The 13,793-nt window shown below is 43.2% G+C and overlaps 1 protein-coding gene across 20 annotated transcripts in view; it reads right to left on the bottom strand.

The window, feature by feature from the left end:
• Positions 1–2,715: 2,715 nt before the first annotated feature.
• The window catches only part of SETD5 (SET domain containing 5), a 79,953-nt gene continuing 68,875 nt past the window's right edge, over positions 2,716–13,793 (bottom strand). For 15 of the 20 annotated variants that reach the window (XM_042910121.1, XM_042910146.1, XM_042910112.1 and 12 more), the window contains 6 exons: positions 11,047–11,103; positions 8,682–9,152; positions 5,705–6,003; positions 4,712–4,845; positions 4,082–4,170; positions 2,716–3,706 (listed from right to left, as the gene is read on the bottom strand). In XM_042910121.1, coding sequence (XP_042766055.1) covers positions 3,101–3,706; positions 4,082–4,170; positions 4,712–4,845; positions 5,705–6,003; positions 8,682–9,152; positions 11,047–11,103 — 1,656 coding nt within the window. In that variant the 3' untranslated portion in view covers positions 2,716–3,100. Of the gene's footprint in view, positions 3,999–4,081; positions 4,171–4,711; positions 4,846–5,704; positions 6,004–8,681; positions 9,153–11,046; positions 11,104–13,793 lie in introns of all 20 variants that reach the window. The other 5 variants (XM_042910203.1, XM_042910234.1, XM_042910220.1 and 2 more) reach the window with 2 other exon arrangements.

The following is a 13,793-nucleotide window of genomic DNA, read 5'->3' as shown; positions in this document are numbered from 1 at the left end:
AATTTTATTGGAGTACACCCAAGCATGGCCTATTGCTGTTTTTATATTGTAACACAGAGTTGAATGATTCTGACAGAAACCACATGCTTTGCAAAGCCTAAATATTTACTATCTGGCCCTTTACAGAAAACACTTTTGCTGACTCTTTATGATCTAATCCCCTATCTTCCTGGATATTTGCTACCCACTATCCCTGTCCTGGTCATTCACTATATCAAGTCTATTCCACCTCAGAGGCTTTGCACCTGCTGTTCTAATTCCCTTGGAATGATCTCTATTCATATTGACACAGGACTGCCTCCTTAACATCTGAGGTCTCAGCTTAAATGTAAACTCAGAGACCTTTCCATACCAACCAATCTAGAATGGCACCTCAACCTCCTCATTACATATCTGCTATGAAATAATAACGTGGTAATGACTATTTGAAATTACGGACTAGTTTAGTTCTCGCCCTGCTCTAGAATAGAAGCTCCATGACTGTATTTGCCTATCCCCATCCCCCATTTAACCAGCATAAACCCACCAACAAAAACAATGCCTGGTATTATTTTTGAATGGGAAAGAAGAGGGCCAATAAATACTTGCTGAATGAATGAGGCCAAGGTCAAGAACTCCAGTCTGGCTCAACCCAGTCCACAATGTTTAGCTTTGCTGTTGCTGAATGGCCTTGATGATGGCCTGACTTTAATCATAAAAGGAGGGGCACCTGGGTGTCTTAGTTGGCGAAGCCTCTGACTCTCGATTTTGGCTCAGGTTGGTGGGTTTGAGCCCCGCATAAGGCTCTGAGCTGATGGCATTGAGACTGCTTGGGATTCTCTGTTTCCTTTCTCTGCCCCTACCCTGCTTGTGCTCTCTAAAAAATAAATAAATAAATAAACATTTTTTAAAAAAGGGTGTAGAAGATCAATCCACATTCCTAGTCCATTATGTGCAAAACAACTCCACCAAGAGCACATTCTCCTGAACATGGGTCCATCTTGCCTCTTCAGGTAAGGGTAGCATTAGGAAAACCAGGTAAGGCAAGGTCACAGAATTGGACAAAGAAGTTCTCAACTTGATGATTATTATGGTTAAGAATTTTATTATCAAAATTATTACATCTCTTGTGAAAGTTCAAATGTTACAGCAAGGTGTAAACACTCCACTTGAGAAAGAAGTGATACTTCTTCCCTTCCAAGAGTTCCCCCCACCCCCCGCCCCCGCCCCCCCCCAGAGGTCTGGTCTTGACAGCACCCTGCCCACACAGAGTGGCTGGGGTCTCTGCACGTGCCAGGCAGGGTGAGGGCCGCCTGCCCGCTGGCCTCTCCCCTTGGTTAACAGCCAAGGGGAGAATGCAAACCCCAGCCCAAATGGAGAGACATTTACATACGTTTTATATAATATACAAAGAAACCAGCATCCCAGGCAACATGATTTCCACTCCCAACGCTCTCCCAGACTGATGGGTTTGTGGGGGAAACAACAAAAAGAAAAGTATTCTGCTGAGGTCTCAGCATTAAAAAAAGAAATCTCCCCTCATTTGAGCAAACACCTGATTTCAATTTTGAAAAAGTGAAATTTTGTAACAGTCACACACAAAGAGAGAAGACTGTGCATATGATAGTTGTAAGAGAGGGTAGAAAAGAAGGGGATGCAAGAGGCTGGGGGAAAAAAGGAGGAGAAAACAAACTGGAAGGAAGGAGACTCACAGTATTATCTTGTCCAAAAGAAAAGAAGTAAGGTCCACTGCAGCACCAGGGATTACACCTGTCATATATTTGCTACCCCTACCATGGTTATAACTGAATACAAAATTAGATAAATAAAAACACGCCGGATATTACAGTAAACAAGTGAAAGAAATAAGCTGGCAACCGTATGGAATTTTAAAAAGATTGTGTACCCCACCTGGGCAGGCTCCAGGGCTCCTCCAGGGGTGTACAGCAGGCACAATGCACTGATGGGGAGAAGCCAGTCTGCTCGCGTCTCTCATCCAGAACAGTGTTAGGTGTGTGGGTGGCTTTATAACTCTCTCACCCGGGCCACTCTCAAATAAGCATCCCCCAAAGAAATGTGGGACATGCCCCACACAATCACAGTCCTGTCGGTGCCACTCCACAAACATCTCTTTCCACTCTTACCCTGCAGTCACAAGTGCGTGCTCCCTAATCATGGAGGCGGTCCTACTCGTGGGATCGTCAACTCCTGATTAACAGGGAGTAGAAAAAATAAAATTCAAAGAAGTCCCAAAGCACTTGGGATCCTTACTAATCAAATTTATTGCCAACAGCTGATAAGTAGCAATGCAATTGGCCCATTTCACTTATTCCTCTTTTGTCTACTTACTTTCTGGGTTACTGAGCTGTGAGACAGCTTGGGGAGGGGAGTGGTATGGGAACAGCTGGGGGCTCAGACAATCACCTGCTCCTGAATCGAGTTGACCAGGAGCTCTTCTTCAGAGAGCCAGGCACCCCTCAGCCAGAGCACATTCCAAGCTTTGCTATCCCTGCCTATATTTCTTGGTGATTTTAAGACAAAGGTAGGGAGTATTCTTGGTGGACACATCTTGGCCAGATACCTGCTTTTGGAATGGTTGTCTGTCACAGGGTGAAAATTTACATACCTACCTTTCTTCTTAAGTGCATAAAAACCCTACTATTACTCAGATGGCTTGGGGCTTAGAGATTGGCTCTTTTCATTTTTTTCCTCTGAAAAGAAAACTTTTTTGGGTGTGTGTGTGTGTGTGTGTGTGTGTGTGTAAAAAGATGTCCCCACTGCACAAGTGACTACAGGCTACAGGCAAGGACGGGAGACAGAGGCTTCAACACGACTCATTGCACTTAGAACCGTTACTAACCGGAACACCATTTGCTTGTCAACAATGTACCCTTAACAGCAGGGAGAAACTTCTTTATAGTCTCTGCTTCAGACAAGATTTACATCTTTCTCCAAGGCCAGAGCCAGTCACGACCACAAGTCTCGTTTCTTGTCGACCAGACCCAGTCCTCTGGCACCTTGTACCCTCTTCCCCAGCAATATGCTCGGCCTAGGTTCCAGAGGCAGCTGGAAGGAAGCAGCTATGGGCTCATTCAGTTCTGTTTGCCCAAATCCAGAAGCCCTAGGAAAGTCCTGTCTGAGTCTTGACTCCTGAGCCTTGCAGTGGCTGGAGTCGGTACTGGTGCACACCCCCACTCCCACGGTGTGGGTAGTGCTGTGAATTGGAAACCGCAGATACCCTGGAGGCCTGGTAGGCAGCGGACTGCCCACTGGGCAGACTGATAGTCCGTAAGTCTGATGGCAATGACGACCTAGAGTTCTGAGGGAAGGAGGTGGAACTCAGAGTTCCTGTGCTGGACTGGGAGACCGAGTCTGAGGTCGGCGAGTCTGAGGGGCCCTGTGGGGTAGGGCTAGCAGCACTAGAAGGGCAGCTCCTCCTTGGAAGAGTGCTGCCAGTGCTGTTTCCAGAATGTGGCTGGCTGCTATAATACCCTGGTGTCCCCGTAAATGGGGCCAACGAGTCTGTGGATACAGGGTGGGCGGGGCTGGAATAGGACGTAGAAGAGAGGGAGGATTCTGAAGAACCGTGAGAGGGGGGGTTTCCAGGTCTCAGTGCAGTAGTTCGATAACTGTATCCTGGAGATTGGGTGGGATGTCCTCTAAAGGGGGAGGAACTCTGCTGAAGGAGGCTTTGTGATTCTGTCCGTGGACTATCACACTGCAGGAGCTAGAAAGAGTCGGGAGGAAAAGCATAAGGAGGTGAAAAAGTCCCTATTTAAGCCATTTAGGCTTGTGAATATTTAAAATACCCTACTTTTTCTTCTTCTTCTTCTTCTACTTCTCCTTCTTCATCTTCTTCATCTTCTTAACCATTTGTTCTTTTTAGGATACCAAAGACAGTAAAATGGCTGTCTCTGATCACTTTATTTATTTTTCTGGCATGATTTATTACCTGAAGGTGAGCAGATGATGACTTATTTCCAAGGCTGCTGAAACTATATGCAAAGACGGCATCTCAACTGCAAAGGATGGCCAGGATCACAAAATATTTGGAACCCAGAACACACTCCTATGCCCAGAGATGAGCAATTTCTCGTCTCACCTGGTAGCTGTATCTGGAAGGGCTGTAAACGGCTGCTCCTTTAGAGAGTGCTGAGCTCAGTGTCTCTGGGCCTTCTCCATCTGCAGGGTCTGGAAGATAATACAAAATCAACTTGGGTTCCTAGAATAAGTGAGAAATAGTCATTGTTCATTCAAATCACCAATGTCATCACCAACCCATGCTGCTTTCTTTCTGACAAATCAGGTGAGTGCATCAGGCCAGAAGGGCAAAAGAAGTGGTTAATTATGGGCTATGTTTTAAATGTCTGATCGGATTCCTGTCTCCTTTCTCTTCATCCTTCATCACAGTGGATTTTCAGGCCTTTGGAGAGAAGAGTTACAGAAAGGTATCCCTTGGGAAAAAATACGGCAGAAACAGAAAGACAGAGAGAGAGAGAGAGAGAGAGAGAGAGAGAGAGTCTAGAGAGAGTAAGAGTGCACATGCAGTGCTAGATCTTAATAATACTACAGCCCAGAAGAATAGAATCAAGACTGACCTGGCACCTTCCATACAGTGGAGCCCAACTGTGTAAGAAACAGACTCACCTCATCCCAGCATCTGGTGAGAACTGTGTAGAACCTGTCTCACGTGTCCCTAAACTTGGCTGGCAGCAGAAGGCCATGGGCTCACCTGAGTCTTTCTCTGTGATGTTACTCTCCCATGTGGGAGAAGGCTCTCCTTTTTGGGCCACCCTCACACTGCTTCGGAGGACCTTGGGGATGCTCCCTCCTTCTCGGAGTCGTTCCACTGACGTGGGAACCATCCTGTGAAGGAAACCGGGTGCAAGTTAGTGCCACAGAACTTCAGAGTCAAGAGTATGGAACAAATGAAGCTCTCATAAAGGCTGTCTAATGCCTCTTAGATATTATTTTCTTCAGGACCAATTTAAAACAAGGTGTTTTTCTGTCTTATACTATGGAAAAAGTGGATTTAAAGATGTCTGCTTCTTTTAACCGCCATTTTGAAATGCTAAATTTTTTCTGTGAAGTCATGACCGGCACATAGTTTAATAAGTGCTCCATAGATTTTTAAACATTACTCATTTGAGCCAGGTCTCTTCTTTCTCAGACTTCCATGCTTCAGTTCAAGATCCCTGAGAACAGCCTCATTCTCTATTCTAGGTACATGCTGTTTATTCTTCACTTACTTATAGTGTTACTTATCTATTTGTGGTCTCCCCTAAACCAGACTAGTCCTTTCAGAATAGGTCTGATCTTTATGTATATGCGGGCTGGGTGCAACTGAGACTTGTGTTGTTAATTTAAGTGGAACTGAGCTGAACTCCTGACTTACCTTTCATATGAAATGAAAAAATACAAGAGGCAGTGTTAGTGCCCAGCAAATAAAATTAACTCATCTGTGTCCACAACTATATGCCGTCCAAAGTGTCGTTCTGCAGGTTCAGTGGCAGTTCTTTTCTTCTGTAAAGCTGAGGGGGATGGGGCTGGGGGTGGGGATGGGGTTGTGGCTGATACTATTAAATCAGCTGAAACAGCACAGATGGCACTGCTGGCCGCCTTTCTCAGATAAGTGTTCCCATATATTTTAGGTAAAACTGGGAATAACTCTGGATGTATACTTCCTTCTTGAATTTAATTATTTCATCATCAAACATAAACTTACCACCTACTGCTGATATTCTCTTGAGGTCTGCAGTGAGATGAAGTGCCTCTGGAATCTGATGGGCTTACCGCCTCCATATGGGACATAGAGGAATGAGATGGGGAGAATTTTTTGTGAGGGGAAGATGGGGTTCGGGATGAGGATCCCTGCACACCATGGGCACCAGTATCAGAAAGTGAGTTACTGCTGCCTTGCCCAGCTCCTGCAGACTTATTTTTGCTCTGTGCAGAGTCACCTCCCCCACTGGCAGAATTCTCCTTGGCTTCTTGTTTCCGTTTGCGGTACTCCAACAGGGATACCTGGGAGGGAAAGAAGGAAGAGGACTCTAGCTAGACATCATTAGTGGATCAGCAGCAATGGGGGAAGAAGATGGAACCCTCATAAACCACTAGCCAGCCTTGCAAACAAATCAGGCACTAACACTAGCAACACTTTTTTCAGGTGTGAGGTGTCTGAACACAACTACATACATATTTAAATCAGTCAGAAACTGGTAAGGAGAAGAAAATACACTAGGAGATGACATTTTTGAAGAACGGTGTTCGCCAGCAGACCTCAACCTTTCTTCTGCCTTCAGAGAACTGTGAGATCACAGTTACCCAGTAGCAGAAGTATGGGATCAGCTGTTTGCAACAATGATAACACCTAGAAAAGGGAAAAAGGAGTTGGGAGCTTGTGAAGTTTGAAAAAGCCTTCCAGGTCATCTGACAGCTCTTCCCTAACCCCTAGGAATTCCTAGAGTCAGTTGTTTAAAAAAAAAAAATGAGAGAGAGAGAAGAGAAAAGAAAAACAACAGAAGAAAAAGCCAATGTTTCAGGGTTCTAAGATGTATTCAAATTTTCAGGATACACACAGGGATTTATTACTGTTTCTCTCTTACACATAGGGAAATTAGTGTTAAAAGACAAAGAATGATTTGCAGTTTATATTTTAGCAAGCTAGTCTAGGAAACGTACACTTGGAAACTTCTCCCTAACTCTGCCTCATTCTCTTGATTGCCAATACAGAGCCTTCCTCCCTGGCCTGCCCACTATACCTCTCCTTTTTACTGTTACATCACATTGCCTACACCAGGTGTCAACCTATTACAGTGTCCTGACAGTTCCTTCACTAAATTCTAAGTTCTAAGAGGGCAAAGACCAAACTTTTCTGGCGTTTTGTCTTTAAACAAAACCTGTGCCAGGTTCTGTCTGGCACAGAACCTGACTGATAGTAGTTGCTCAACATTTCTCAAATAAATCATGGTTTCAATCAAGAAACCAGAAACACAAAGATATTGCAAACTTTTGCTCCTGATGGTCAATGCTCTTCAAGCAACAGTCTTCTAAAACCCACTGCTATTCTTTTCCCAAATTATCTGCCAGTATTTCTGCCTTCTAGTCCCTCAAGGCTCTCATTTTCTGTTTAAATGTAAAATGTAACAAAAATGCAAAGCAGTACCATCTTGCGCATGGATTTTCTATACACAATCTTGGAAAGTAACTAATAATTATAAATTCTGGTAATGTATTTCATGGAAATGCAAATGTAAGAAGCCACTAGGCTACATTTCAACAAGACTACTAAAGATATTCTGCAACTGTGTGAGACTGTCACACACAGAACATTTAACATCTCTAGCGCTGCACAATAAATGGAAGTTGCCTTGACAACCCAAAATACTCCCATGCATTTCCAAATGCCCCTAGATGAAATCCACTGACAAAAACCACATTTGGGGCTTTGTAATTTCTTGAACAGGCATTACTTATAAGTCAAGTCTCAACCTGTTAGCCAGCAATCTATGGCCTGGCCCTGTTCCACAGTCTCTCATTCTCCACTCCTGACCCTGCCCACCTTTCACCAGATACTACAGCAGCATGTAATTGTTACAACCACATTGTATGCCTGCTGCCCACACAACGGAGTGTCCCACAGCTACGTATTCTGCTCTCTCTTCCATAACATCCTCACCCACATTTGTTGGCAGATTGCTTCCTACTTACTGAGATCAGCTAAATCAGCGTGTGACCTGTCACCTCTCACTCCACCTCTCAAAATGGCTAGGAGCCTCTTGTTTGTTCTCACTAGGCCATGTCGTGGCTAAGATGTTCTCATCACATCTGAACAACTCTTTTGGAGCATCCACTGCCACTGTAATGAATTACTTATTAACATAATTATCTGCCAACCTCAGTCTCACTTGCTTTAAGCTCCATTAGGGCAGAACTTAGGAGGAAATATAGCACAGTGGCAATAAGAGCATGCAATCTGGAATCAGACAGACCTGGGCAGTGTCCTGGCTCTTTCATTCACTACCTATGTGACCATGGGCAAGTCACTGAATTTGCCTTAGTTTCCTCATCTGCAAAATGGGAAATTACCCAACTTACAGGATTACTGTGAAGATTTAATGCATAAAAGAACTTAACAGTGCCTAAAACATGGTAAGTGCTAAATAATACAAGAAATTAGCATTATTCTTTTTCACTGTTTTTTTTTTCTTTTTAGAATTTTTAATGTTTATTTATTTTTGAGAGAGAGACAGAGCACAAGCAGGGGAGGGGTAGAGAGAGAAACACAGAATCTGAAGCAGGCTCCAGGTTCTAAACTGTCAGCACAGAGCCCAATGAGGGGCTCGAACCCACGAACCGTGAGATCACGACCTGAGCTGAAGTCGGACACTTAACCAACTGAGGCACCCAGGCGCTCCTCACTGCTCTATCCTTTGATTGCACAGCATGTATAACAGTACATACATGGCAGACATTTAAAATCTGCTGAATATTTGCAACAATGATCAAATCATATTGAAACAGTCTTGTCTTACACACACACACCCCGATCCTGTCTTTCACTGAACATGGCAGAGATCACATCTTATGTCTCCGTTTTCCCCACACTAAGAATGGTGCTTAACAGTGTCAACTCAGTTAACATCTACTGAATCGCTCAGTTAATGTTCTTCAAAAGGGCCTATATAAGGTGGAACACTTACCTTTTTCCTCTGCGGTGGGTTCTGGGGGGCAGATGGGACTCCTTCGCAAGCCCTTTCACCACCAGGTGACATGGATCCACGAGAGAGGTCTTTCATAAAGCCATGTTCGTATCTGCTGGGAAACCCTTCTGCAGGGGAACAATATCCCCCATCCAAATGTAAAGGCTTCCTATCCCCTACTAGGGGAGATCCTCGATATAATCCATCTGCTCGAGGCATAGCGTTCAATGGGGAGTAGGCGTACATTAAATTAAACTCTGTCCGAAATGCCTGGTCCGAGTTCCTCACAAGGGTCTGATGTCCATCTCCACTCCTGCTTGGAAAGCCAGTCTCAGAGGGGGGCCCGACAGAGGGATGAGGAGCCAGGTCAGAAGGACCTGAGTTGATCAGGGAAGGTCTGTCAGCACAGCTGTTAGTGTTGGAGTCAAGGTAGCCTACTTTTGTCAAGTCCACATCTTTTCGGTGACAAAGCTGAAAGAATAAAAATCAACAGAGACATGGAGGAGGAGGGGGAAGGAAAAAGTCAAAGGGCAGAAAAGAAGGGAAGCGAGAAGGGCACAGGTGAGAGGTAAGAGGGATGGAAGTACAAGGGAGAAAGCCATTAACATCTGTAAAAGTTCCAGGAATCAACAGTATACCCAGGCCAGATTACTACAGAATGCCGGCCTTTCACAAATTGCCTTAAAGTCTTTCTGGATGAGAATCCTGGGAAAATCAGAATTAAATAATTGGCCAAATGTGACTATTTTGCCTGTTTAGCCTTTCATCAGGTCTGCTGAGTCACCGTGTACTACAATAAGGTGCTGGAAGTATAATCACGGATTTACCTGAGCCCCATGTATGCTCCAGAGGTGAGACTGGGGTCTTAAAGATAACTGGCTTTTGGTGTTATTCATTTGTATTTAATATTGATGGAAGGTGGGAGGAGGGAAAAAGGGAAAGAAAGTAGTAAGTAGACAGAAAGTCAAGGATTTTAAGTTACTGGTTCAGTAAAGGAGAATGGAACTAGTTAAAGACATCAACCAACCAGTTCTTTGCTCACTTTCACTATTAAGCATGTATGCTTCTCATAAAATGTTCTGGCTACTCAATTCTTTATCCTCTAATATATGTCCACATACCACAAGATCACTAATGCCCACCACTGCAGAGCATCCAAAATGCTGAATTTTATAAAAAATAAGCTGTATCTACTATTTGGTTATCATTACTTCCCAATACCAAGATTTCCCACCTCTAGGTCAACTCTTACTAATTCTCTCTAGAAAGAATGGTACCAGAAATTCAAATGTCACACCAGGATTTCCTCACAAAACAGTGTAAAAAACATCCAGAAAACCTCTAGTACACTAGAATACAACATTTTTCAGTTTCATATTGGTCTGTAAAATCCTGATTCAGAATTTTATCAACTATCACTAAATTTAGCACAATTTTTTAAGTGGGAAGGGGCCAGAGTTAACAGTTAATTTCTGAAAGGTTATGAGAGACTATAGTTTTCTCTTCAAGAGGAAATTGACTCTATGTAGATTAACAGAGCTAATCATTCCTACAGTTGTCCAAATCTTAGAATAGTTAAAAATCTCCAGCACTAAAACCTAAATTTAACAACTCCATAGCAGTAGGGTTTCTGAGAAAAGCACTCAATTGGATATCCTGAGATACCACTTTTTATGGCAACCACATCTCAACTACTACAGAAGGAAGGCCTGTGTCACAGAAGCCATGGGCTGACTTAGTTTCCTTGTATACCCAGTAAGGAGCTATAAAGAAAATGTAGAAAGCCGGGAGCAGGACTCCCTTTCGAAAGAAGCTGCTCAATCTATCAACCCAAGCCCAAAACATCCAGTTAAACAGAGCTGTAAGATTAATCCTGGAATAAGACATAAATCACTGTCTAACTTTTCCAGTATAAATAGCTCCTTCAACAGCCCAAGATAATAAATATCAAAAGATAGCTCCTACCAACTTTCGATTTCAACTTTCCTTATTTAACAAACACACCTTACTTGTTGCTATCTTTGCCAAGGCTCATACCATATCTTCAGCTTGCTTTAAACTTGACTTCTAGAGTCTATACTTTAAAAGAACTCTTCAGTCACCCCTCCCCCAAACAAGAGCAAATCCCACCACACACACACACAGACACACACACACACACACACCCCCCTTCATTTTCCTCCATCTACATTGAAAGTTCTGAGTGATCACAGTCACACATGGAAGTTCATTCAACTTACATCAACTGGCTGGTCGCCCTTCAGCCTATCACCCCATTCACTAGGACCTCCCCCCCAGCCCTCCCACACACTCATGCACACTCACTCTCAGCCTCCAAGTGTGATTGAGATGGTGTGATAACTACCTCGGGTGACAGGGACTCGGGCCTATTCGCAGGGGAACTCTCAGGGGAGGATATGTTCTAGAGGAGGGAAAAGCATCTTGTTATTCATCTACTCGAAGTCAAGAAGCAAAACAAAACAAACCAAAAAATAAAGTAAAAGCAAGCATAGATGGTTAGCCACAACTTTTTGCGGGGGGCAGGGGGAGGGAAAAGAATGCACAGGGGAAAGGTTTAACTGTAGAATTCATTGCAATGAACAGAATGACTCATTAAAAATGCTTCCTGGGATCTTCGAAAGCATTTAAATTGGTTATAATATTTCATGCTAGAAGTAAACATCTTAAGCAGGTAAACAGAAAAAATTTAGATTGGTGAAACTGTACCCTACAATTTCATTTGAAATTTCGTCCTACATTGGATTAGAGTTGAGCAACCTACAGTATTTATTACTGATGGGCACCCTACCACTTATTATGCCTCAAGGGAACCTTTTGCCTTTACCCCACACCCCTTTATGAAAAAGTCACATTTCTTCATTCTCCTTGTGGTTCGTGCTTGCCCACCACTGTCCAGGGAAACTGCTTAGCATGCTGGGCTGACAGGGCTAGGGAGATGGCCAGCTCCTCTTGAATGAGTTACAGGAGATAGAATGCAATTTAGCTGATAGGCTAGATGGTTCTTGGCATAATCTAATTTGATCTGAACACCCCTAACGATGTTCTCTGATGTTAAAATCCCTGGTACTTTTGGCAACAGAGAGGGAATAAAAAGCAGAGGTGTACATTTCAAGTTCCTACATCCTAAACAGGGTTCCCCTGAGAGCTTTCACCTGAGGCAGCACTCCCGTATCAAACAGGAACTGGACAGTGAACTCTGATGGCAGATCTGAACGGTAAAATGCAGACAGAATGATGGTGGTAGTTGTGACAAGGATTCAGAGTGCCAGGGGTAAGGGAAGGGAAGGGGAAGGTTCCTAATGCTGTAGACTCTGGACAACTATGTCCTGGGTAGCAGACCTATCCCATGGGAGGTGAAAAGAGGCTGTTGATTTTATTTGGTGGGCTGGGTACTATGTGTGAGGTGGACACTAAGCCAGGAAGGAAAAGGAGGGGCTGGTGGAAAGTGGGGGCTAATTAAGCCTGTCCTGCCAAAGCTGCTTTTACTGCTTTTCCTTAATGGTTCTCCCTCCCTCATGATCTTGTTCTCCTCTTACACGTCTCCTCAACTCCTTCCCTTAGCACTGGAGACATTTCTCACTGGAATGATTTTTATTTTTCCTTTCAAAAATATTCTCCCCCAACCAAGCTGATCTTTACCTGTGACACCTTATTGGTATTTCCTCTGTGTCACAGTCTTGCATGGAAATAAGGCTTCCTATACTAGAATATAGGAAAGGGCATGGCAGTTAGAATGATGATAAGAATGGTCAGGATGGTAGTTTGTTTTATTGACAAGAAAGGCTGAATTTCATTAGTTAAATCACAAGATTAAAACAGTGAAAACAGGCACTGGACTTTTTAAAAATAAATTTATTTTTTTATTTTGAGAGAGAGCGAGAGTGAGCGCACGCACGTGAGTGTAAGTGGGGCAGGGGCAGAAAAAGGGAGAGAGAGAAAACCAAGCAGGCTCTGTGCTATCAGCACAGAGCCTGATGTGGGGCTTGATCTCACTAACTGTGAGATCATGACCTGAGCTGAAACCAAGAGTTGGACACTTAACCGACTGAGCCACCCAGGTGCCCCTCATAAAAATCTTTGATATTTGATTTTTTTTATAAAATAAAAACACCTTACATTTCCATATTGTTTCAGTTATCCAAAACACAAGGGATCAGGGGAAATGTACTGAGAGCTAAATTTAACTGTCCTAGAAGGCAACGTACCTTCTAATTTCTGTAATTTCACCTTTTAAATTATAATAAAACCTGCACTGATAAAGTAAGAAATCCTAGCCTATAATTTGCTGCCCTCCAGGGTGAACAGCCTCCTATGAAATTTTACTATCAAACTCAATTTGTTAACTGAAAAATCAATCACAATTAGACCAAGCAAAGTTAGTAAGGCCTAAATCAGCTGCTTTAATGTATGGCAGAAAAGAATGCCACAGGAAATTTGGTAGAGTAACTTCTCTAGAAACCAAATGTAACCAAGAAGGTTCTCCCTGCCTCTTCCCCTCCCCCCCACTCCTGCCAAAGAGGTCTGCTCCCAAGTGATACAGTCTACTTCAGGTATAGAAATAGGTTCCTCTTGCTTTCAAGGTTGCTAGCTATCTCTTTCTGAGTTAGCTATTCAGAAGTCCAGGTATTTTTAATCTCCATGCTCTCATAAAGGCTGAATAGGGAAGAAGGGATTGGTTAGAGCATTCACCTTCATCAAAGAACACATTCATCAAAGAACACATCTGGAGAAGTTACAAGCTAGGGGCAGAGCTGAGTGTTTAGTGATGACAACAGTGTTTTCTAAGAAAAAGGAAGAGACAGTGTCTGTTTAGTTAATTTCAAAGGAAAGCAACATGCAATAGATGAAGTTTTTTAATACACAAGGATTCTTTCTACTCAGTAGACCTGCTGTCACCCACACTTGAACATGAATGTGATTGACAATTAACTTTTTTAAACAGCTAAGATATATATTTCTAACTTAAACCAGAGGGTGAATGTAACAAATCTGTCTCATTATGAACGTATGTTGTTAGCCTCTTTCTACTTTTCATTCCTAACACACTGTAACAAGAAGGGAAAGTAACTTAGAGTAGGAAAAAAACTCATT

Source organism: Panthera leo, chromosome A2, assembly GCF_018350215.1.
Source record: "Panthera leo isolate Ple1 chromosome A2, P.leo_Ple1_pat1.1, whole genome shotgun sequence".
Taxonomy (NCBI): Eukaryota; Metazoa; Chordata; class Mammalia; order Carnivora; family Felidae; genus Panthera; species Panthera leo.
This window is presented reverse-complemented; position numbering and strand designations above follow the sequence as displayed.